Source organism: Pongo pygmaeus, chromosome 1 (assembly GCF_028885625.2).
Source record: "Pongo pygmaeus isolate AG05252 chromosome 1, NHGRI_mPonPyg2-v2.0_pri, whole genome shotgun sequence".
Classification (NCBI taxonomy): Eukaryota; Metazoa; Chordata; class Mammalia; order Primates; family Hominidae; genus Pongo; species Pongo pygmaeus.
The window spans coordinates 16,047,984-16,074,673 of record NC_072373.2 but is presented as its reverse complement, the minus strand read 5'-3'; the positions used below and the strand labels follow the sequence as shown (position 1 = coordinate 16,074,673).

The 26,690-nt window shown below is 39.4% G+C and overlaps 1 protein-coding gene across 3 annotated transcripts in view; it reads right to left on the bottom strand.

Moving 5' to 3' along the window:
- PCNX2 (pecanex 2) overlaps positions 1-26,690 on the bottom strand; it is a 319,512-nt gene that overhangs the window by 239,607 nt on the left and 53,215 nt on the right. For 2 of the 3 annotated variants that reach the window (XM_063671047.1, XM_054479339.2), the window contains exons 9-12: positions 21,325-21,460; positions 11,744-11,889; positions 2,874-3,027; positions 2,742-2,774 (exon numbers count right to left, since the gene is read on the bottom strand). In XM_063671047.1, the coding sequence (XP_063527117.1) occupies positions 2,742-2,774; positions 2,874-3,027; positions 11,744-11,889; positions 21,325-21,460 (469 nt within the window). The remainder of the gene's footprint in view (positions 1-2,741; positions 2,775-2,873; positions 3,028-11,743; positions 11,890-21,324; positions 21,461-26,690) is intronic. The other variant, XM_063671060.1, reaches the window with a different exon arrangement.

Below are 26,690 nucleotides of genomic sequence, written 5' to 3'. Positions count from 1 at the left end.
ACCTGGGTTCCCGCTCCTGACCATACCCTTTCTAAAGCTTTCTATCTACAAATGGGAGATAATAAATCTGTCTTCTAAATACCCACATGGTTCAGTCAGACTGCAACAAGAAATATTTTATAGCTACCATATTTTGTTTCTTCATTAGAAGTACTGGAGAAATGCCAACTCAAATCAGAGACTAATCTACTTAGAAATCTGTGTAAGCAAATTAATTACTGCAATAAACATAGTTAAATGTCTGACTATGTCCTACAAAAGTGATTTCTTACTGTCTCACTATATGACATGCTTGCTCAGATAAAGGAATAGCAGCTTGATTGATTCCTCTAGGAACTAAATAATATAACTCCAACCTAGAGCAGTGGCATAGGGACCATAGTAACAGACATGACAAATCCACAAGGATTATGCAGCTGTACTTGCCATCCACCTTTACTGGCATGTCCTGCATTATTTCTGAAAGGATATGCAGGAAAGGAATGTTTAACAGCATAGAACACCCCTCCCCAGAGTCATGCAGAAAAACAGAGACAATGAAGTGCAGTTAGGAGTGAGGAGAGTTGACTGAGGCAGGAGAATGGTGATGCGGCATCTAGGGTGGGCTTGAACAAAAAAGCTTCAAAGCTGTACATCTCTCTCACACCACCTAACCCAGATTTCTGACGATAATCACAACAATACATCTCAATACCCTAATTATGCTGCTTCTACTTATCTTGACATTCAGACTCTAGGATAAAAGAAGATGTATTACATGTAAACCAATTATGGGGAACAGAGGAATTTAACAAGATAGCAATGTATGCCATGTGATCGTCCAATTATAAGCTTTTCTTAATTACTATGAGCTAAACAGGAGCTATCACAGATTGAAAAATGGGTCCTAAATCCTGGATATAATTTTTTTTAAAAAGCACAATAGAGGGAAAAATCAAGCTTTCTTTCACTGGGAGGGTTTTCCAGGGCCACAGGAGATTGCCACAACAAAGGAAAGACAGTGCTTAGCGAGCTGGGGAGTCTACCTGGCGATGAACTCGGTACAGAGGCATGTGGCCCAGATGCCTGCAAGGGGCACTGCCTGTTCCATAGCACCCACCCCGTAGGCCACTGTGGATGAGCAAAGGGGCAGCAGGCTCAGAGGAAAGCACATGTGTGTGTTTCAGAGTTCACAAAGTAATGCCAGGGCACCAACAGATCAGCATAGGTGAGCTCAGAGTCTTTGTTACGAATTAGCTCAAAGTTACAGAGATGAAAAGTAACAATATACATGAAAATGTGGAATAAAGAGATTAGCTTCATGTAAAAAGAATAAATGATTCAGGGAAATACAAGTTAAAACCACAATGAGCTATTACCTCATGCCTGTTATGATGGCTTTAATCAAAAAGACAAAAGATAACAAGTGTTGGCAAGGATTTGGAGAAAAGGAAACCCTTCTATACTGCTAGTGGGTATGGAAATTGGTACAGCCATTATGGAAAACAGTATGATTTCTCAAAAAAAAAATAGAATTTTAATTCCATTTGAATATGATCCAGCAACCCCACTTCTGAATATATATCCAAAGGAAATAAAATCAATATGTCCAAAAGATATCTGCATCACCATGTTCATTGCAACACTCTTCACAATAGCCAAGACATGGTATCAACCTAAATGTCCATCAACACATGAATGGTTAAAGAAGATGTGGTATATACATATAATAGGAATATCATTCAGCCTAAAAAGAAGACCATCCTGTCATTTCCAACAACACTGATGAATCTAGAGGACATTATTAGGTTAAGTGAATTAAGTCAGGCACAAAAAGAAATATACTGCAGGATGTCACTTACATGTGGAATCAAAAAAAGTTGAACCCATAGAAAAAGAGAATAGAATGGTGGTTACCAGGAGGCAGTGGGACGGGGAATGAGGAAAGACTGGCTAAAGGGTACAAAGTTTCAGCTGGACAGGAGGAAGGAGTTCTGAAGATCTTCTGTATAGTATGGTGACCATAGTTAATAATAATACACTGTTATACTCAAAAATCGCTAAGAGAGTAGATTTTAAATGTTCTCACCAGAAAAAAAAATAACTATATGTGGTTATAGATATGTCAAACAGCTTGATTTAATAATTCTACAATGTATACATATATCAAAACATCACTCTGTACCCCATAAGTATATACAATAAATTTTAAAAATAAGAATAATGATTCATGCCAATATAATTATATCACTAATAGTAAGAGCCAACCTTTATTGAGCAATCTCTATGTGTCAGGCACTGTTATAGCACATTACATGGATTATTTAATCCATGTAGGCATTTCCATTAGACCTATTTACACATAGGGAAACTGAGGCATGAAGAGGCCCAGTATGTTGTTCAGTGTCAAACATTCAGGTGGAGGAATCAGGACACAAAGACAGGTAGTCTGATGGCAACATCTGCAGTCTTCCCCCCAGACTGCTTGGTCTTTGCTGACTTGAATCCAGTGGGATAGGAAAGACTCTGCACACACTCTCCACCCCCTGCCCCACACCTTCCCCCATACCACCCACACCATGCTCTCAGATCTAGCTGGAAGCTGGCCACCATGCACTTATATATATATATTTGATATTTCTATTTTATATTCAGTATAGAGAGCTAGGTACAGACTTGGCCCTTTGACTAGATTTTGGATTTTTCCCTGTCTTCAACACAGACAGACAAGAAAAGCTACTTGCCTGTATCTGGAAACTTACGTGTATTGGTGAGGCGGGGTCAGGCTGAACACTCTAAAACACAAATCAGAAGTGTCTGTGTCATCATCTCATGATTTCAAGGCTACATTAGTGACAGCACACGCTACTGGTAAGAATTAGATGTGATCTTGCCTTTAGCAGGGAGTACTGGCAGCTGGCCATGACGAGGCAGAAGAGGAGCACCCACATATCTTTGCAAAAGCCTTGGCTCAAGGTCAGAAATCCAAGGAGGGAAACCAGGACAATGAGTAAAATCGCCAGTACATTCTCCTTGATGTCTTCAGTTCTGTGCAAAATATATACATAAAAGCAAAAAAAAAAAAAAAAAAAGAGTAAGTTTTGCCTTTTTTTTTTTTTTTTCTGAGATGGAATCTTGCTCTATCACCCAGGATGGAGTGCAGTGGCATGATCTCAGCTCACTGCAAGCTCTGCCTCCCAGGTTCAAGCAATTCTCCTGCCTCAGCCTCCGGAGTAGCTGGGACTACAGGCACCCGCCGCCACGCCCGGCTAATTTTTTGTATTTTTTTAAGTAGAGATGGGGTTTCACCATGTTAGTCAGGATGGTCTTGATCTCCTGACCTCATGATCTGCCCTCCTTGGCCTCCCAAAGTGCTGAGATTACAGGCGTGAGCCACCGCGTCCAGCCAGTTTTGCCATTTTTAAACAGAATGCCTTCATGTTTCCAAAAAAATGAACCATGACAACACAGTAGTTACCTTAAGCAAGACTTTATTCCCCTACGAGATTTTAGGGTTTCTTTCTTTCCCTATTCCTCATGCTATATAAACAAAATCCGACTTAACACCAGATTTCTGTTATTGAAGCAATGGTGAACATTTAAAAAAAATTAATAGGCTATGTTGTTGAGAGACATTTGTGATTCACAGCAAAACTGAGGGGAAAGTACAGAGTTTCCACATAGCCCCTCCCCACTGACACATGCACACAGCCTCCCCCACCATCAACATCAATTGATGAACCAACGTTAACACATCATTATCCATCAGTATCACCCAAAGTCCATAGTTTACATCCGAGTTCACTCTTGGTGGTGTACATTGGGTTTTGGCAAATGTATAATGACATGTCTCCACCAAATGAGAACTCTAGGGAAAGTTCCACTGCCCTAAAATCTGTGCCCCACCTATTCATCGCTCTCCTACCCTAAGCCCTGGCAACAACTGATCTTTTTATTGTCTCCATAGTTCTGCCTTTTCCAGAGGGCCATATAGTTGGAACCATACGGCATGTAGCCTTTGCATATTGGCTCCTTTCTTTAAGTACTATGCATTTAACATTCCTCCGTGTCTCTGTGGCTTGGTGCCTCACTTCTTTTTATCTCTTATAGCATCTCATTGTATGAAGATATCACAGTTTGTTTATCCATTTGCTTTTTGACGGATATCTTGATTGCTTCTGAGTTTTGGCAATTATAAATAAAGCTGTTATAAACATTCATGTGCAGTGTTTTGCATGGATGTAAGTTTTCAATTCATTTGGGTAAACACCAAGGAGCATGATTGTTAGATCGTGTGGTGAACAATAAGTTTAGTTTTATAAGAAACTGCTGAATTGTCTTCTAAAGTAGCTGTACCATTTTGCATTCCCACCAGCAGTGAATGAGCGTTCCTGTTGCTCCACATCTTCACCAGCATTTGGTGTTGTCAGTGTTTTGGATTTTGGCCTTTCTAACAGGTGTGTAGTGGTATCTCATTGTTGCTTTAATTTGCAATTCCCTAAGGACTACTGATGTTGAGGGTCTTTTCATATGCTTATTTGTCATCTGTATATCTTCTTTGGTGGGGTGTTTGTTTAGGCCTTAAGTCCATTTTCAGGTTGTTCCTTTTTCTTACTGTTGAGTTTTAAGTGTTCTTTGTATACTGGATAACAATCCTTTGTCTTTCAAAATATTTTCTTCCATTCCGTGGAACATTTTTTAATGAATGAAAACATGAGTGAAAAAGAACCCGAATCTAATGCTGACACTTGATGCTTCAATAGCTAACAAAAATGAGAGAAACAGTAAAGAGAAAACTTCTGAAGAAATGAACAAATGCATGAATCATTTGATAGGGACTTTTTATATATAATTTCAGACAGATAGCTATAGAGATGATTGATTGATAGATATGTATAAGATTTCACAGATTCAAAGAAATAGAAAAATAAATAACTATAGTAAAATAAGTTTGGAGCTGGGGCTGCCAAGAGGCATAGCCCTGGGCCTCCTACACAAGGAAGGACAGGGAACTCTGAGGACAACAGCCAGGAGAAGGAAAACAATGGGTGATTTGGTTGACTGAACTGCAGCTGATATATTACAGAATAATAGAATAGGGTAGAAAGATAATATAGAAATATACAGAAAGGCTGAGTATTCAGATAATCATGAGGCTCAAGTTGAATTTTTTTTTTAATCTGGGGAAACCAAAATATATTTGGCAAAAAGGAAATTGTGGGTATCTTTTATTTTCCACTGTGCACTTTTAATAGTGCTCAATATATTTGGTGTGTTGAGGTCCGTGAAATTCATGATGCTCATAACATTTTGATGGATACTTAAAAATATCCAAAGGTCTTGGAAATAAAATTTCAAAGAAAAAAAAAAAAAACCTTTTTCTGTTTGGGGAGGGCAAAGAATAAGGTTCCTAAAAAGTATTTTTCCTCCAAATTCTCCTCTGCCAGGATTCAATTCCTCTGCCCCCAGGTTCCCACTCCTCTCTCCCTCAGTTTCTTGTTTATCTATTTTTAAATACTGGGTTAAAAAGTTTACTTGCCAGGCAAAGAGTGACGTGACTAAGGCTGTACTTTTGAAAGATTTATCATGTAGAGGTTTACAAAGTGCACTGGATAGGGAAGAGAACAGAGCAAGGATAAACAAAACTCCCAGGAGAGGTAATGAGGGCCTGGGAAGCTCACATGGCTGGGGAATAGGAAAGGACCCCTGACTCGAGGACACAATTCAGAGTGAGGCTGACAGAACTCCAAATGGATTATGGACAATGAAGGACTGACTGAAAGAATAGATTACTCCAAGATTTAAAAACCTGAGAAGAAAAGGATCATGGCAGAATCCATGGCAGAAATTAGGAAGGGGAGCCAATTTGCAAAGGAAAATTGGTTTCTTCCTTCACGCAGCAAAAGTGCTCCACACTGCTCTAGCTGCTCTGACATCAGTGAACAAAAGAGATGGGAGCTTCCTTTCCTGTGAGTGGTGCCATAAGTAAGTATCAACAAAAAAGTTCAATAAAATATACAATATATAAACATAAATGCAACAGAAAAAAGAATAGAACCAGGCGAGAGAAAAGGTGAGGGAGTTGGCACTGCAAACGTATGGGAGACGAATGTTCCATGCACAGGAACTGCCAGTACAAAGGTCTTAAGCTGGAGGATTGCCTGGCGTGCTTGAAAGACAAAAGGAAGGCCAGTATGGATGGAGAAAAGTCCACAGGGATAGTGGGAGATCAGGCCAGAAAGCAAATTAGTGGCTACAGCATGGGGGACTTGAGGGCATTGTGAGCACTTTGATTTTTTTTTTTTTTAAATTAATTAATTAATTTATTTATTTATTTATTTATATGATTATTATACTTTAGGTTTTAGGGTACATGTGTGCAATGTGCAGGTTAGTTACATATGTATACATGTGCCATGCTGCTGCGCTGCACCCACTAACTCGTCATCCAGCATTAGGTGTATCTCCCAATGCTATCCCTCCCCCCTCCCCCCACCCCACAACAGTCCCCAGAGTGTGATGTTCCCCTTCCTGTGTCCATGTGTTCTCATTGTTCAATTCCCACCTATGAGTGAGAATATGCGGTGTTTGGTTTTTTGTTCTTGTGATAGTTTACTGAGAATGATGATTTCCAATTTCATCCATGTCCCTACAAAGGACATGAACTCATCCTTTTTTATGGCTGCATAGTATTCCATGGTGTATATGTGCCACATTTTCTTAATCCAGTCTATCGTTGTTGGACATTTGGGTTGGTTCCAAGTCTTTGCTATTGTGAATAATGCCGCAATAAACAATGGGGAGCCGTTGCTGGGCGGTCAGCAAAGCAGTGATGTTGAAAAGCCATATTGTGTTGGGTTAAGAATAGTGTACAGGGGCTGAGCATGATGGGCACCTGTGATCCCAGCTACTTGGGAGGCTGGGGCAGGAGGATCGTTTGAGCCCAGGATTTTGTGACCAGCCTAGGCAACAGTCTAGGCAAATGAGTCTAGTAACGTGAGAAGTAAAAATAAATAAATAAATAAATAAAAATAAAAAATACTATACAAAGAGAATGAATGGATAGAAGGAGGGAAGATGCTATTGCAGTAACCAGATGAAAGATGAAACGGCTCAGACCAGGTGGTCACATTAACACTGAAAAGATGCAGTAGATCCACTTGGGAGGGACAGTGAAAATAACTTCCTGTAAGAGACTGAATGCAGATGTGAAAGGAAAGAAAACTCAAGGACAACTCCAAGATATTTAAGCAGAGAAACCAGAAGGATGGAGTTGTCATCACCTGAGATGGAGAAGACCACAAGTGGAGCAGGCTTGGGTGAGGCTGAGATGAAGAGCTCCGTCTTGGATGTGAGATGTCATCTGATATCATGAGATGTCAACTTGGTAGTTAGATATACAAGTCTGGAATTCTGGAGATGAGTCTAAGTTGGTGATATAAATCCGAGTGTCATTGGCATATTAAAAGCCATGAGACTGAATGCCATCACCAAAGAAAGGAGGGCAGATAGAGAAAGAATGGAGACCAAGAGCTTTGCAGCCACTGGGAACTTCAACATTAAAGGGTCAGGAGGCAGAAAAACCTGTAAATCTTCCCTTCCTATGTAGCAGTGACGAGCAAGGGAGAAGGAAAACCAAGAGAATGCTGAGTCCTGGAAACCAAGAGAATCTCTACCAGGCAGGAGGAGAAATTAACTCTGTCAAACACTCCAAATGAGTCTAGCAACGTGAGAAGAAAAAGATGGAATCAATGGTGACCCTGACAAGGGCAGGTTCAATGGAGTTTTGGGGTTGGGGAAGCCTGAATAGGACAGGATTATTAGAGAATGAAAGAAGAGCAAATGGAAACAAACACAGGCAACCCTTCAAGGAGTTTTGCTGCAAAGAGGAGCAGAGAAACAGGACAGTGGCTGGTAAAAAAGTGGGGTAAGACAGGATTTTTTAAAAAAATACTTTAAGTTCTGGGATACATGTGCAGAACGTGCAGGTTTGTTACATAGGTATACATGTGCCATGGTGGTTTGCTGCACCCATCAACCCGTCATCTAGGTTTTCAGCCCCGCATGCATTAGCTATTTGTCCTAATGCTCTCCCTCCCCTTGTCCCCCAATCCCTGACAGGCCCCGGTGTGTGATGTTTGCCTCCCTGTGTCCATGTGTTCTCATTGTTCAACTCCCACTTATGAGTGAGAACACGCGGTGTTTGGTTTTCTGTTCCTGTGTTAGTTTGCTGAGAATGATGGTTTTAAGACAGGATTTTTAAGGATGAGAGCTATAAGTGTGTGTTCTCATGATAACAATGATGACAATTGGTTTAGTTTGAGAAGCATGAATGATTTCCTCTTTACTTGTCATATAGCTAGTTACCTCTCATTTTATATCTCAGTTTGTGTGTATCCTCCTCAGAAAAGCCTTTGCCAACCACCAGTTCGAGCATCAGTGCCCTTCCCTCTCAGGTCTCTCTATCTCAGGCCTTTACGTGATTCCTTCATGGCACCTATTACAGTTTTCTCTCCTCTCCCAGTAGAAAGCAAGTTCTATGAGGGCAGAGACAATGGCTGTTCTATTTATCATTCCATACCCAGTGCCCAGTACAGATCCTAGCATGGAACAGGTGCTTTGGTTAATATTTGTTGAATGAATGAAATGTTGAAATGATGCACAGAAGGGCAACTTCTTATTTCAGATGCTGACCTGATTGACTAGATAAATGAAAATAAACCCTCAGTATTTTGCAGGAAAGGGTAATGGCAAGATATGAAATAAGAGAATATAAGTAAGGAGAATAGGACAAGTCCAGAAACATCTGAGTAGAATAGGTGGAGAACTGCAGGCAAATAGCTAGGCCTGCAATGGCAGGAACCATGAAACTACTGCCCAAAGACAAAGAAAACATTTTTAAGGAAGAACAGCCTGACTCTCTTGAAGAATATCAGGCAGAATGACTTAATCTATGGGAGTTTATAGCAATGATTAGTGCAATCTTAGTGCTTGTTACCCACTGCTTTCTTCCGCTTCCTGCCTAGCTCTTACAGTTTGTTTTTATTACGCATATTATGCATTTTTACCCAGCTTCCCCAATGATTCTGACCCGCAGTCCTGTTTGGGGATTATGCTCTCCTTGCAAAGGTCCCAAACAGCTCAGTTTTTCTAGGTCAGTATTTTGGGTTTCTTCCTCCTTCCTCACTGTGAGCTGTGAGTTCATGTAGTCCCTTTCCTTATTTTAATTGACTCTAAACTATAAAACCAGATCACCAATCCTGCTAACTGATGACTTTAGGTAGGCTTATATGGCTCTGAATTAAAAGTGATGTTGCCTCATTCTCAGCAAACTAACACAGGAACAGAAAACCAAACACCACATAGTCTCACTCATAAGTGGGAGTTGAACAACGAGAACACATGGACACAGAGGGGAGAACATCACACATCGGGGCCTGTCAGGGTCTGGGGGGCAAGGGGAGGGAGGGCATCAGGACAAATACCTAATGAATGTGGGGCTTAAAACCTAGATGACGAGTTGATAGGTGCAGCAAACCACCATGGCACATGTATACCTGTGTAACAAACCTGCACGTTCTGCCCATGTATCCCAGAACTTAAAGATTAAAAAAAAAAAGGGATGTTGCCTATGAACTAACAGTCTTAAGTTTTAGTGTCTGGATTTGACATCTACTTTGGCTATCCTAATTTTATTTATTTTTAATTTTTCTTCTTTCTGGGAGCTTGGCCACATTCCAAGTAATAATAATAATAATAGGAGCCACTAATATTTAAAGAACTCTTTCAATGACTAAATTAATTTAATCTTTACAACTTCCCTGTGTGTAGATTATACCCATTTAACAGATAGGAAACGGATGCACTGAAAAGTTTCATAGCCATCCTAAGCTCACAGCACTAATAAGTAGTAGGGACCGGGTTTAATTCCCAAGGCTGACTTGAGTCCAGGGATTCCCCAACCAGCTGAAGGATCTATGGATAAGGGAATGGTGCTATTGCTAGGTCATCCCTAAGCACAACATTTAAAAACTGATTGTGACTTGCCAGAAAGGTGATTAAAATAATAAAAACATAAGCTTTTAAAAAGTGCGGTCATTCTCATCATCCTTCTTAGACCTCCAATGGATTTCCATTGAATTGTTTGTCACCAAGTAGATTTAAAAATAACAAACAAATCTATAGATATATTTATTTTTGTTTTGACGTGAAGGGTTAATGCAAGCTAGTCCAACTTTCAATAATTTCTTTTTAACAGAAAATAATTAATATTTCAAAAATGCCTCATTTACCAGCATATACTATCTTGGATGTTTAGTTAAGTATGAAATGTTCCTTCTAAGTGTGTGCCCCTTGGGTAACATAGTGTTGTTAGCAAAACCATTATCATTCCATTCCCTGACTTGTGGGTCCTGAAATTTACTGTTGTAATTTTGCATGACTATAGTTTTTTTCATATGTGATCACACTATTTAAGACATTACTATAACAACCAGTCACTGGGGGACCAATGACAACAAGACAGGCAACCAGTTTTTCCACTGCCCCCAAGGGCTGGCATTAAACTGTGAAACTCAGCAATTGCTTATGGCAGCATTAGTAATAGCATCTGAAATTTTCAAGCCAACCATGTAGTCAGTGCTACTCAGCCCTTCAACATCATAAACTGTTATGTGCAAATTTTGAGGTAGGAAAAGATACAAATGAGAAGCCCCCACTCCTTAGGCCCATCTTCATCATGTTTTCTTTTTTCTGGGTTGCAGGGGAGATTAAGTTTTGCTCTTGTTGAGCAGGCTGGAGTGCAGTGGCACAATCTCGGCTCACTGCAGCCTCCGCCTCCTGGGTTCAAGCAATTCTCTAGCCTCAGCCTCCTGAGTAGCTGGAACTACAGGCATGCACCACCACACCCAGCTAATTTTTGTATTTTTAGTAGAGATGGGATTTCACTATGTTGGTCAGGCTGGTCTTGAACTCCTGACCTCAGGTGATCTGCCCCCCTCAGCCTCCCAAAGTGCTGGGATTACAGGCGTGAGCCACCATGCCCAGCCTCCATCATGTTTTAACTAACCTTAACTTCTCCTCCTCTTTCTCCCTACCCAGTAACCACAGGTACAACCCCACAACATTTTGCTGTATGGAACAGTGGTAGGAAGAGATGAGAAAGAGGAAAGGAGATTAAAGGAAAAATTAAAATTCAAGCGAGTGTACATCAGATACAAGTGAGCAATAAGAAGGAAAAATTAAAATTCAAGCGAGTGTACATCAGATACAAGTGAGCAATAAGAATCCAAGGTGTCCGGGAAAGAGGCAGAAATCACCCTACTTCAACTTCCCTCCTCTCCCCATGCCCACACCCAGTCAAGCCAGGCCCTGTGCTACAGATGGGCCCCAAGCTTTTCCACAAAAATGGGGCAAGACATGAGTACACCAAAGCATGCTACTGTGCCCAAACGAACCTTAAATACAAATCATTTCTTATTTCTTATTGTAACTTATTATTTCTCATTATCTCTTATTATTAATTAATACGTTAATTTATTATTAATACGTTACTTATTGTAACTCTCTTATTTCTCATTGTAACTGCTAAACTACAATTTGTTAAGTCGTCAGGGTCTTATTGCTTTAACTTTGGGTTGTCAGCAAAGGAAGCGTACAACTTGAAAATAGGCAAGTGACAATTTTCTCTTTGAAAGCATGCAGCGGGCACTGTCACGTCCCCGGTGTGCCTTCCTACAGCATGTGTGCATGCTCAGTGGCTTACCGATCAAGTAATGCCAGCAAGGTCAGTCGATCGTACCAGACTTTAATCCACTTGCCAGGGAAAACGATAAATTTGTAAAACTGCTCTCGATTAAATTTTCCTTGTGTTGAAGAACATGACGAGGCTTCCAGATCCTGACTCACATGCTTTTAGATACCAAAAGAAACAACAGAAAAAAGGGTTTCATGTTGTCATGTCATGGCCACAAATATATATATACATATACACCATAATTAAAAAATACAAAAAGCAGATGTTCAAATTCTGATATGTAAACCAACATATTTCATTTAAAATAAATACTCTAAGAAAAGGATAATGATCAACAAAAAAGGGCTTTTCTTACCAACATACTTCAATTCCTTTACAATGTACGATTAAAATTATGCTACTCATCACATCAAAATGCTACTGCTCATTAAGGCCAAGAAACTGCTATAAAAATAGTTCTTATGAGAAGTAGGAATTCAATAAAAGATCTTAAATGACTTCATTTCTGAAAAGTGTGTTAATGTTGAGACACATATTCAAATTTTACTAAGAGTAAAAAGATTTTCATTGGCAATATATAGGTTATTGGTGAAGCCTGCTATAAGAAAAACTGAAATATTTATTGAAAAAATCTAAAAGATTAAAACTAAAATGTGGAGAATTTAGACCCAGATAGTAAAAGTTTTAACCCCTAATTCATCTCTTATTAGCTCTAATTCAGTGGAAAAGAATTCAAGTTTGAAAAAAACAATTAGTCTTCATTGATTTGTCTATCAAATACTTAATGAGGGATTCTTAGGAGCCTGGAACAAGGTTGGGAACACACAGTTTTCCATGCAGTCCCCCTAGTGAAGATGTTGGTAATAGAATGTGTTTAGTTAATCCTAACAGTGAGGTCCCAGATGAAGTGGGGAGCCTCCTATTGGACATCCCACCTGTGTTTTGTCTCCTGTTCTCCGTGTACAGAAGCTGTTAAAACCAAAGCTCCCATGCAGTTCCTCCTTCACTGTTTGATCATTTGCTTGTCACTTCTTGCTACTATCTTAAGCCTTCTCTAGATACCCCAGCCCCCTGCAGAGCTTCTATTTCTAACCTCTATAGATCTTTAATTGTGGGTGAAAAACAAATATCATAAAATTTACCATCATAACCGTTTTAAGTGTAAAGTTCAATAGTGTTAACGATATTCACATTGTTGTGCAACAGATCTCTGGAACCTTTCATCCTGCAAAACTGAAACCCTATACCTGTTTAGCAACTCCCCAACTCCCCATTTACCCTCTCCCCAGCCTCTGGTAACCACCTTTAGGTACCTTATGTAAGTGAGATCATATAGTAGTTGAACCTTTTTCTGAATGGCTTATTCCACTCGGCATAGTGTCCTTAAGCTTCATCCATGTTGTAGCATGTGTCAGAATTTCCTTTCTTTTTAAGGCTGAATAATACTCCTTGTATGTATGTATCACGTTTTGTTAATCCACTAATCTGTCAATGGATATTGAAGTTGCTTCCACCCTTTGGCTATTGTGAATAGTGCTGCTAGGAGCACAGGTGTGCAAATATCTCTTCGAGCTCCTGCTTTCAATTCTTTTGGACATACACTCAGAAATAGAATTGCTGGATTATTCTAATCATATTTTTGTTTGGTTTTGCCTTGCATTTTTCCAACATGGATTTAAGGTTATGATTTCCTCTAGGCTGATAAACATAAGACAGACGAGATTAAAAAGAAGGGCAAAGACAAGACAGGGATGAGTATGGGACAAAGAGCAGCGGTGGAGGTGACATTGGCTTTTAAAGGACTTCTACATTTGTCTTTGGCTTACAAAGCACAAGGTTATACATGGGCAGACTGCACAACTTTTTTCCTAACTTAGGGGAAGTCACTGATGTCAAAGTGCCTGGCATGCATTCATTATAGGCCACAGCAGGACTCTCCAAGAAAGCAAATTTTACCATCTCTCCGTTTCCAGATGTTAAACTGCTTACTCAGCCTATGGAAAATGGAGTTATTCCAGATATCAAATATTAATGCAAAAGGCATCTGAAGGGAAAGTTGATCTATCATGAAGGCAATATACAGGATGAGTTGGACTGAATGATAACAGGAAAGTTGAGATTGTAAGTGCTACTTGTGCCTGGAATTCTATTTCAACACAGAAGAGAGCTTTGCGGAAACTGTCTGGTGTCATCTCAGCAGGAACAGCTTCTTTGCATGATGATGAACTTGTGGTTTATAGCAAACCTCCCCCCACAAGGGAGTAAAAGGACTCCTTGAAGCCACATGGACAAAGAGTATAAATAAGAATTAGGTGCGCAGGAGCCCATGGTTTACTGTCCTTGTTATGTAAGAATCCATGTATGAGGCATAAACAGGTCAAGGGTAAGCAACAGCTAAGACGAGAGCATTCCTTCCAATAGGAAGAAAAATGCCTTCTTAAAGTGGGGTTTCATACGATACCCTTAGCTGTTAGGAAAGGTCAGTATGTAAAAAATTACATGAAGACTATGACTGCATCTTTTTAAAAACTTATTAAAGATTCCAGCATACTGTGCTGTTTATTGCTGTTTAAATGAAAATCCTTGCTTAAAAAAAAAAAAAACCTCTTCAAAAATTAATGAAAAAAGAAATTATTTCACTTCTTTTATGAGAAAAATTTCATTTTTTGCCTTAGATATCAAAGAAGCCCAGAGCTACATGTTTTGGTGAGTAACAACAATTATTCTTGGCCTATTTTCTGGTACCAAATTCAAATTCAAATATTTCTAATCATTTTAATATCATTCGTGTTTTCACTCATCGAACAAAATCGTTATTGTGTAGGTTATATAAACAAAATGCTATATGTAATATATGTTGAAAATTGAAAACATAACAAGAGAGAGTTTCTACCTTACAGAGGTTTAGAAATTTCTGGGAATAGGCAAGCAAACCAGTCATGATAACATCATCACACATGCATAAACGTATCTACATCTGTGTCTGTGTATGGAGAGAGAAGTGAGTCATGAGAGAGTGTAGGACTGACATCCTGGGAGAAGGCATGGAGTAAAGGGGTCTTGGGCATTCCCTGGACTGCATCAGCAATTAAGGGGCTCACGTAAGTGAGGACCTCAGTGGAGTCTGAGAAGGAGTTTCATATTCATCACTTTTGTCTTTCACTATAAGTGATCTAAATAATGAAAAAAAAATGAATGCATGGACAAACTGACCAAAAAAAGATGTTTATGTCTCTGATTCATTAAGCCTTGCCAAAGAATAGGGGAAGTCACTGATGTCAAGGTGCCTGGCTTGCATGAGGGCAGTGCAGCTGCTTCATTAAATGCCACTGCAGAACTCTCCAAGAAAGCAAATTTTACCATCTGTCCATTGCCCAGTAAGTTGGGCCTGCAAGTTTAATTCTATTATTCTGAGAAAGAGCTTAGGAAAAGGGAGGACAAAGGAAAGGATAAAAGTTGAACTTAGGTTCTTTTTAAAAAACAAGATAATTGCATTTACACACACTCCCCATATGGATTAGTGTTTATATCATAATATCCAATGTTCATTTAATGAATTTGAATTATCAAGAACAACTTACATTATTATCAGTATATTCTTCTTAAGAAGGCAGGGAAGGATAGTGTACCTTTTAGAAATATTTTTGGTGGAATTTTTGAAATCTAAGAATAAAAGACTATGTCTTCTGATATACCTGAGAAATTCTACTGTTCAAATAATGCTACTTTCAAGAGTTCCAGAAAACAAATAAGAGTTTTTGATGATATTAGTAATTGCCACCAACTACTAAAGTCAAAATTTTGCCATATATTATCTCTAATCCTTAAAAGATCACAATAGCTCAGTTTCCTAAAAGAAATTGAGGCTCTGAGAGATTAGGCCACTGGTCCAAGGTCCTAGATTAGGAAGAGATTTGCTGGAAGCCAAAGTCTGGGCTCTTTCTACAATCGTGCTTAAGGGGGCCCAGGTGAATCAACACATCAAGCAGTGCTCATCAGTAAAGAGAAAGCTATCTTCACAGCAAAACAAATAGAGTTCAAGAGACAATACATATAGTCTCATTGTGAGAGAACAAGTTAACAACACAAATTTGAAAAGCAAACTAGATAATAGAAACTGGCAAAAATAAGATGAGGAATAATGGGTTACAAATAAAAAGTTATTTAAAACAAACTTAAAGTCAGATTTGTGATTTTGAGAATGAACCATATCTAATAAAAACTAAAACAGATAACAGGCCCTGTTATGTGAAAGAGAGTAAGTGATCAGCTCTGTGGAACCTCCCCAAAGTCAGAAAAGGCACAGATGGTTTTAAATTATTGGCCTCTTTTCTTGGGGGGCGGATATTGAAAATAATTAGAGGTTCTCAGGTTCTCAGAAGGTATCTGTAGATTTTATCTGAAAGGGCAGGGGAAAGGGAGAAGGAGTAGAAGAGTGAACAGTAGACAGAAGAAAAAGTGGTCCTTTGGGGAACTACGTGTAACTCCTAACAGCTATCAAACTCAGCACTGGGAAGGCAGGGTTGGTAGGGACTCTGGTGTCAGAAGTAGAATTTTGAGAAATCACAGCAGTGGCTGCCAAGGAGGATGTGAGCATTGGAGACCCTAATAGTGACAAAAGGACAACTAGGAAGGAACACTAGGTCAGGGTCCCTTCAATGCCCCAAGTTCCTGTACTCTCTGCACTGCAGTTTCCTTAGATATTCAACCCCCAGATGAAATAATGCCTAACCTGAAGACTTCTCTTAAAGACAAAATGACATCAAATATGAGAGTACCTAGCCCAGTGCCATGCCCATAACTTGTGTTCAAAACATACAAGTGGAATGTGAATTATATCTGGATGTGAACAAAACTTTGAGGGATAAAACATATTTTTTAAAAGTAGAATTATCCTATTACAACAGTGGCTATGTTTAGCAGCCAAAATTCATAACAAATCATGTAGATTCTAAACCTATTACAGATAGTCTCTGACTTACAATGGTTCAACTTTATGATTTTTTAACTTTACAATACTGTGAAAGTGATAAGCATTCAGTAGAACATCAATAAATGATATGAGATATTCAATACTTCATTACAAAATAGGCTTTGTGTTTGATGATTTTGCCCAACTGTTGGCTAATGTAAGTGTTCTGAGCATGTTTAAGGCAGGCCAGGGTAAGCTATGATATTCAGTAGGTTAGATGTATTAAATGCATTTTCAACTTACGATATTTTCAATTTATGATGGATTTATAGGGACATAAACCCATTCTAAGTTGAGGAGCATCCGTATTTAAATGAACTTCTGAACATGATAAATGAAAAAGATGCAAATGTTACTTTTTCTTTTTAAAATATTAATATACTTTCAAATAAATGAATATATATGATGAAAAATAAATGTTACGATATTATAATTGATGTCTCCTCTTTTTCATCTCTATAATTATTTCAACTGTTTCATCTTTTAGTAAATGCCAATATTTTTATAAGTTCTTGTTAATGTTTTAATGATAGTAAATTGTGATGTAAATGCTACCTTTATATCTACCTAGAATAACGGTCAGCCAGGCCTAGTACTGTGCTCATCTTTGCAATTCTCACCAATTCTCATCAGTTTAGGACCAATGCAATGCTTGACCTTCATGCTATCCATAATGATAATAATAATAATAACGCCACTATCATAGACTTGCATAGAGCTTTAGAGTTTACAAAACACTTTCACATACAATACTATCTCATTTTTTAATGTAAGACAAGCTGAATGAGTTGGAGACCATATCCAGGTGAGAGTAAATGGAAGCGGAAAATGCCGTATTCCTACAGATCCTATGCTGCCCTTGGGTAGACTGCACCTGCCTCTCAACCATCAGTGTAATAAACAAAATGCTTCAAGGTGATTACTCAGGTACTGGCCCATAATATACAGGGACAATGTAAGATTTTAAAAACCATGGTAATGAGTCTACAGAATATACTCTGTGGGGTTAGAAGCAGATGATGGATAAACTCAGTGACAGAAAAGTACCAGTTTATAACATGGATTCATGCAACATTTTTAATTGGCAATATTCAAAACCCCTGAATGCCAATCTTGAGTTCAAACAACAGGTTTTCACCAGTTCCAACCATGCCCCAAGCTCTGCCCCTCCCTTTGTGCTTGAGAGCTAAACTCTACAGCTATGATGATGAAAAATAACCTCCTCTTCTCCTTTGTATGTGTGTGTGTATATATATATTTTTTAAGTGACCAGCCCTTCATAAAATTGACAGCCCTTCCTAGGAGCTCCCCTTTTGGGGATACTTCATTCCCTACACACATACTGTATTTGTACCAGGGAGGACTTTCAGACAAGTCTTCCTCTGGCCTTGGCTCACCTCCTGACCACCCGCCCATTAGAGCCTGCAGAATTCTGTCCTTTGCTAGAAAGAGCTTGCAGAAAGTTGCGGGGAAGCACTCCCAGAGCTCATGTGCTGCACTTGAAGGAGAGAGGCAGGGAGGATGGGGGAAGGAGGGGATTAAAGTCTTGTCTTCAGAGCCTTATCTCCTGCTTACTTTTGCTAGTCTCTTCTGAGAAATAGCTCCCCTGTGCCTCCAGGCTCCGGTAACACTGAGCACACCTGCTTTCAGCCTCACCTCCAGGCCCCTTTGGCCAGGTTGTTTCTCTGTCTAGATATTCTTATCTCCTATTATTTGGTTAACTCTAACTCATCCTCCACATTTCAGCTGAGGTGTCACCTTGCTGAGGAAGCCTCTCTGATCCCCTATTTCCTGGCCTGGAGCTTCTCCTGTGTCCCACACCATCAGAGCCTATTCTAATCAGAATTTCTGTTGTATAGAGTTGAACTGGTTGGCTGGCTGTTAAACTTCTTGTAGGCAGGGACTGAGTCTTTTCACCATTGTATACCAAGCTTCTAGCACAGAGCTGCTGGCATAGCCAGCCTGCAGCAAATATTTGTTGGATAATGACCAGAAAACCTATTTAATTTTTATTTTGTGGCCGAAACCTAATTTAATTTCCTGGTGATATCAATTATATTTAGAAATCAAATAGTAGAACTACATTTTTTTTCCCAATATGAGACTTTGTAAATATTTTCTTAGCGTCTAAACATGAGCCTGGTTAGCAATCTTCGTTTTTCCTCTTCCATACCCATTTATAATAGAATATAGAACTTTAAAAATTTTTACTTAAAGTAAGTTTAAATGGTTGAAGCAATGAATTTGGTTAAGTGTCTAACAATAAAACACCACAGATGAGTTGAGTTTTTATGCATCATCGTGACATTTATAGGATTACAAATGTAAAATAAGGAATGGCAGGAATGTTTCTGATTTATTCTTGCAGTATTTACTTATTTTCAAGTTTCTGCTCTAACCGGGATATTTTTGAGATATTAAATCAATGGATGTATACCTTTGATAATCTAAAGTTTCTAGTTTCCTCTAGCTCTTTTACTCATGAAATCAATGGCATTCATGTCTTCCCAAGCTATCCTGATACTTTCATGGAACCTTCTTGAAGGTTCAACACTAAAGTTCTGGAGAGTGGTAGGGAGTTAGCGCTTCTGGGCTTATCTCAGGTGAAAATGCAAGTTCCTCAGGAAAGCCCGTATTCCACAGGGCCCCCACATACTAGGGCTGTGGTGAGAACTACATACTGGCAGCTGGGGGTGGGGCTGGGCAGAGCTCACAGACCTCGTACAGGCTGATGGTGTGTGCAGAACACAGCTAGGGCAAATGGTAGGGTCTCCGGTGGTCAGTCAGTGGCAGATCCAGCACCTCACCCGAACCAGGCAGGTACAACACACGATACACCCGGTGACTGGACTAAGGGGATGCTCCCCTCCTCGGAAGTGCCCCTCCTCCCTGGTCCACTTCCACCCACAGGTTTAGGAATCCTATCCCTAACACACAGAGGCCCTGGAAAGGAGGAGAAGGAGAGCCTGAATACATCAAAGAGAAGAGAATAAACAGTCCCAAAACACTGATTCTTTGAATAAATTAAACACTTGTTCACACAGAAACTCCAAGACTGAAAGGGCTGAGTTAACCTAATTAGCACTTTTTTTGTTTTGAGAGAGGATCTCACTCTGCCACCCAGGCTAGAGTGCAGTGGTGCAGTCATAGGTCACTGCAGCCTTGAACTCCTGGGCTCAAACCGCCCCTCCACTTCAGCCTCCCAAAGTGTTGGGATTATAGGCGTGAGCCACTGTGTCTGGCAACTGGCACTTTTAAGTTAAGTCGTCCCTACACTCCCCACATCAACAGGAATAAGAGCTCAGAGCAATATGTGGTCAGCTAAAAGGTAACTCCACACTTTCTTTGCACAGTTGGGTAATGGTGTATAGATTTCAACCCACTGTATTTTGTGTTTGTTTGTTTGTTTGAGACAGAGTCTCGCTCTGTTGCCCAGGTTGGAGTGCAGTGGCACGACCTCGGCTGATTGCAACCTCCACCTCCTGGGTTCAAGCAATTCTCGTGCCTCAGCCTCCCAAGTAGCTGGGATTACAGGCACGTGCCACCATGCCAGGCTAATGTTTGTATTTTTAGTAGAGATGGGGTCTTGCCATGTTGGCCAGGCTGGTCTTGAACTCCAGACCTCAGGTGATCCATCCACCTTGGCCTCCCAAAGTGCTGGGATTACAGGCGTGAGCCACTGCAGCCAGCCACATTGTACTGTTGAGCATCCTTTGGAAAAATGTGGCTAAGCAATCATAAAAATATATATATATAATTATATTATTTTTTCAAAGATGAGCTTTTCTAGAATGAACTGAAACATTTCCAGGAAAAATGTAAACAGAAATAAAGAAACTTGACACTCACATGACATCATCCCATCTACAATCCTCTTCTCTCAGTCTGTACCAATGGAAACCAATCTTTCTTCAAGGCCTAACTGAAGTATTTCTTCTTCTAAGAAGCCTTCCCCATTACCCCTCCTCCAAAATGCCCAAAATTAAATCTGCAGCTCTAACTTCATGTCTGCGTGTTTCACTAACCTCCCATGTTATCTCTGGCTTTGAATCCTTGGCTTTGCCTCCCAAGAGTCTCATTAAAGGTTGACTGGATAAATGAATGAACATTAATAAGTTATCTCTTAGTAAAATAATGAAAGGCTTCACATTTTTAGACCTCTTGATGATAATGTCACTTGCCCCAAGAATAAAGTCTCCCTTTAAGTCAAATATTTAAGAATCTTTGAATATTTAATATACAAGGCAATAATAAATTAAAAAAAAAAAACAGATACTTTCCAAACCATGGGAGAAAAAGGCAACCTAATCCAGTGAGCTCTTGTGAGACTTATGCATCCTTGCAACCAAAAATCAATGTGCATGAATTTCTAATGCATTTGAAAAGCAACAGAGACAGTGGCAATCCTGTTAATATCAACCCAAGGTTAGCTGCTATCTATCTGATTTCCTTTCACATTCAGTCAGTAGACTGCCTTGCAGTGATATATCAACAACCCAGTGATGCAAAATTCAGGGAAAGAGCTGACTAAACTTGTCAAGTAATCCAACCTGGAAAAAGGTTTTAAGATCCCCCGTTTCTAGAACATCCACAAACAGCAATTCTGGAATGTACGTACCCGTGGGGTTTCTGACTGGGTCCTGCGAGCCACCATCAGTAACAGCTGTTGCTGAAGGGCACTGACAGCAGGGTCCCCAGAAGATGGATCTTGACTCTCAGAAGTTGTGGTACTGGAGGAGCTGACCTGCATCTCTCTGAGGATGGGCAAAACAAAAGCTTTGGTTACCTGGTAATACCAGAAGTCATCTATTTATTATACACAAACACAAGGACAATAGGAATGCCCAAAGCAGGTAGTGGATGAGTCTTTACAACCTTACATAAACAGTTAAGAGTTTAAAATTATGTATACAAGGCTACCTTCAGGTAGAAGGTCAATTACTCTGCATACATTGAAATTACTCAGGCTTCCCAGGGTTACAGTGTGTCATAGGGCAGGTAGGTAGATGCCTGGTGTTCTACAGATGACAACTTTAATTTTTAAAAATATTTAATGGCTGGGGAGGCCTTAGCAACAAGTTCTAGCCTCACATTTTGTAAAAACAAATAGTGGGCTTGATAATTCTCCAGATACCAACCAGGAAGAAACAGAGACGAACACCTCTGCTACCTGACTGCATCTCCTCTCCACCACACCCCAAAGCAAGGTAAATACATATTAGACAAAAGAAATGTGTTGGGTAATTGATCAAGAGGACATTACGGAATTAGTTGTGATCTATATCTAAAATAGTTTTATTATCTTTAATCACACACAGATTGACAAGACTTAACAGTAAGCAATCTCATTTTTACAAAGGAAAAAATCCTGGCATTTTTTTCCTTTGTCTCAGAAAGCAAAAACTAGGACATACTTCTCTATCTGATTTTCTAGTAGGGTATCTGTAACTTTTAGGAGACAATGTTGGCTGCCTACTCAACAGGCATTTCTCACAGAATGTCTCCTAACATAACTCCATTTTATTAAGTCATCCAAGACTGTGTGCTTTGGAAGAGACATGAGGTCCTTCCCTAGCCCCAGGGAAAAATCCTGGTCTTTAAGCCATTCGCCCTGGCCAGAGCTTGGCTTTGGAATGAGAAAGAAACACAACTCTAAGAGGTCACTGGGGAGCAAAGAAGAGTTGGCTGGGATTAAGAGAGCTCTTGGACAAATTTTTCTATAGTTCTTATGTAATAACAAAAGTAAAAGACAGTCTTTCCCCAGGCCTTTACATGATTCGTGAATAATAAATACTGCTATCATGATGGACAAACTTGAGTACTGGAGAGCTGAGTGATGGAAGGGAACTAGTTTTTTTGATGACAGCATTAAACCTCTGAATTCACCAACCTTGAACAGATCATATCTTTGGGCTTCTTGTGTTCTGACTTAATACATCTCATCGTGCAGCCCATTTTGTTACAGAAGCTTACTTGTAGCCCAAATCACACTGTCTAACACAGGCTCCTTAAGAATGCAGATGCTACAGTAACATAATTCCCTTCTGATTTATAATCTACACCTTTCATGATAAAGTTTCTGACAATCTTTTGGATTCCTAACTCCTTCCTATCATATTCATAAACACACCAATAGTTATTCTGTGTGAATGGTGTTTTAAATACTGTCATACAGCTGGGCACAGTGGCTCGTGCCTGTAATCCCAACACTTTGAGAGGCTGAGGCAGGAGGATTGCTTGAGCCCAGGAGTTCAAGACCAGCCCTGGCAACATGGTGAGACCTAATCACTACAAAAATAGAAAAAAATTAGCTGGGCATGGTGGCACATGCCTGTAGTCCCAGCTACTTGGGAGGCTGAGGTGGGAGGACCACTTGAGCCTGGGAGGTCTAGGCTGCAGTGAGCCATCATCACGCCACTGCACTCCAGCCTATGTGAACAGAGTAAGATCCTGTCTCAAAAAAAAAAAAGCAACTTTCATACACACATGTAAATAAACATAAACTTCAATACATTCAATAAAGTCTTCATATGAAGAACCACTTAGGAAACATAACATGATAAAGTCAGGGTTTAGGACATGAACCAGGTAGAGTAAGTACGTGGAGTTTGAAAACTTAAAAATCCTGTGCTTCCATTATTTAATGTTTGCTCCTAAAATAATGCTTTTCCTTCTTGTCTATATTAGTGGCATAATCTCTGTCATTAACAGAGAAAAAGATTAGTTAGATTTATAAAAACAATGTTCATTCAAACTCTTCTGTGTTGTACAGAAGCCACTGAGTAATGTAACTCTGTTATTTCGCATCGAAATACAATAGAACTGAAATTGCATTGTTGACACAAATTCAGAGATATCTTAAACAGAGCACATGCCAGAACTTCACTAAAACCAAAAGATTAAGCTAACTACATTGTAGGTAAGGTAGGTAATGATTGTAAATAGGCAAGAGTGGGAAAAGAAATGTATGCTTCTGTGCAAAAATGTAGAAGGTGTATAGCACCCTCTATCGCCAACTGAAATAAACTAAGAATTGACTACGACATAACGTGTAACGAATGGCTGTTTTAAAGCAGTCTTCCTCCTACTAAGGCATCCTGCTAGGAAACATGATACAAAAGGAAGTGTCAATCAATACATATCAGCTTAATTTTTCCATATTTCTTAGTACATTTCAGATTGTAAAATAATAATAATAAACATCATTTTCCTATGTAAGCCATTTAAATATCCTTTAAAAAATCTAGGGTTGATTTCCTATTTAAAATCTTTTGGGTCAGTTCTAGAATTAAACAGAACTAGGTTAAAGTATACTACTCACTATCTGTGACTATAAGCGTGTTGTCTTCCTACCTCAAATCCTCCCTATAAAATCAGGAAGATATTTTCCTCATAGGGATCATTGTGAAAACTAAACCAGACTATGTATGTAAAGCAGTGAACACTGCCTTTCATATATTAGGTACTTCATAACCATCCCTGACCCTTTTTACTTCCTTTTGTTGATATAGGACCTGACTTTGCTTTTTCTTATATTAAATAGCAACATAACGCCTATGCTTTTACACAAATAGTATATTAATTTCAGGTGTCTCTGTTAGCAGGCATGGGGGAAGAGTATCTTGCCCTCAACTCACACCTAATCCTCTTATTTTATAAAGACAGTCTCAAACAGCATATTAACTTCTCTCTTAATTAACCTCTTTTATAAGGGTTGAGTATTCTAGACAAGGCATGGGCATATTAAGAAAGATTCTCTTCTGAGCTTAATGACTGGTATATGTCTGCATCAGAAACCTGTACTGTCATCTGTATTGTCATGTGTATATGGGCTCTCCATTTGGCCAGGAGGAAATGGTTACATGCTTACAGTAAGCATTGCTCAAATGGAGACGTTTCCCTTATGTGATATAATTCTCTGGTGTCCTGACAGTGTAGTTATAATCCAGCTTGCCCACCCAAGTACCAAAGAGACGACGATGTCCACAAAAATCACTGACACGGACAGGTGGACAGGAGTGCAAACTTTGAATAATTCCAGAGTCTAGTTCTTTGCTTGTGTCTCTTCTCCAAGTATTTGCTGCTTATTCTCTCTCATTTTTTTAAAGTTATAGACTGTGAGCAGCATAATCATCTAAAAAGACAGTATCTTAGTAACTTAAAGCCAAAGCTTTTCCCACATTAATACATATAAAGTGAAAGCGTTAAGTTTCAAGAGACATTTTCTCTTCCTCCAAAACAATAATGGAAATGGAAATATCCCAAGCCTGTAGTAACTATTCTGTGAACTACAGTACACGATACTTAGCACATCTGGTCTCAATTATCCCGTTCTCTGGTGAATCTTTGGCAAACTAGTTTGGTTCAGGGCTGTAGCAGAAATAAGTTTATTTAAGCTAGATTGAGCTCCAAGCAATAACAGAAATAGTGATTAATGGTGGAAATTTCTAAAAGTGCTGCCACTAGAAGGTAATAAAAGACGGGCCTGGGGCTAGGATCTAGTCTGGGCCAGAAGAGTACACTTCTGTATGGAAAGAGTTGGGCCTCAAATTGACCATGACGATATTCCACCATACTGGACTCCCCAGGTTTCCACCATCTGAGCTTCTACAAGCAACAGAGTCAAAATACATGTGCTTCTTCTACACTGTCTCACTGATATTGGAAAAACATTTCTTGAAATTCTTCATGTTCCCCAGAGTTTAAAGACGATAGCCTATCACTCTCAGAGACAGGACCTCCCTTTTTCTGCCTCTTTCCTTGTTTTTCAGGCTTCCTCCAGAGACATGGGCACAAGGCGCACAGAGGGACACAGAAATGAAAAGTCGAAGCAACATGTTCAATATGCAGGATGTTTAACTAAAGCAGCACTGTTCTGAAAACCATAACCTGTTATTTTGAAATTTAACAGGGATTCTTGTTCAACTCTCCTTGTATGTGCCAGTAAAATTTGTGTGAGTATCGGAAAAAAAGGCAGCGGCACCGTGGAAGTGAGGCAAGGCTGGGAGCATGGGACCTGACTGCCATCATGTGGCGGCAGTGGCTGTTGCCACTGGAACAGAACCACACTGAGCGGCAGGGCCAATTCTCAGGCTTTCAGAGAAAATGCCCCAGAGAACAAAAGTCTTTGTAGAATCAGCCTCACAAACCTTTCGTCCTTATGACTCTATGCCTGGGTGAAAGTACAATCTCTTTCTAATACGTCTAAGAAAACAAGATAAGAATGACAGTGAAAGGAGCAAAGAGTAAAAAGTGAAAGCCAAAAAGAGAGGACATGGAAATTTCGGAGGGCAGACACTATTCCAAGGCAGACCCAGGTGATCATCTGCTTCTTGCCAATCTTTTCCACCTCCGTGTGATCAAAGGCACCAAGAACCCACAAAAGTTTTTCAAATTTGAAGCAGCAAATACCTATCTCTCTACTATCCAAATTAAGTGAGTGAGGCAGCTATATGCATATCTCAAATATTTGTAATAAAAGATGAAATTTCTAAACTATAATTGAATGGCACATGGTACTGGGTATATCTAATATTGAGAGAAGTCACATTTTACTCTTCATTTTGAATATCTAGTTGACTTGTTTTATTGCCTCACATTCCTGTTCAGCAATTCCAAGTCAGAATGTCACTATTATTTCTTCTGACTAAAGTTAAAAATACAGTCTAAACAGACATGATTATTTCTTGCCGTTTTCTGCCTGCTTATCTTCTTTGGGAACCAGGTAGATAATTAAACATTGTGGCTTTAGAGGACTTCCTGAAAGTTAATCCCAATAAGTAAGAGGTTTTGTTGAGATAAGGGTCAGACAAGTTGATAATGTCAACAAAAGAGTAAGAACTCTGAGGAGGTAGTAAAGATTAAGTACAGGGCTTCAATCCACCTTTAGAGTATGGTACACAGTGGGTTCCGAGATTTATGGCAGCTTTCAAACATAAGCCTAATTTATAAACTGAAAATATCTGCTTCAATCTTTGCTACAAT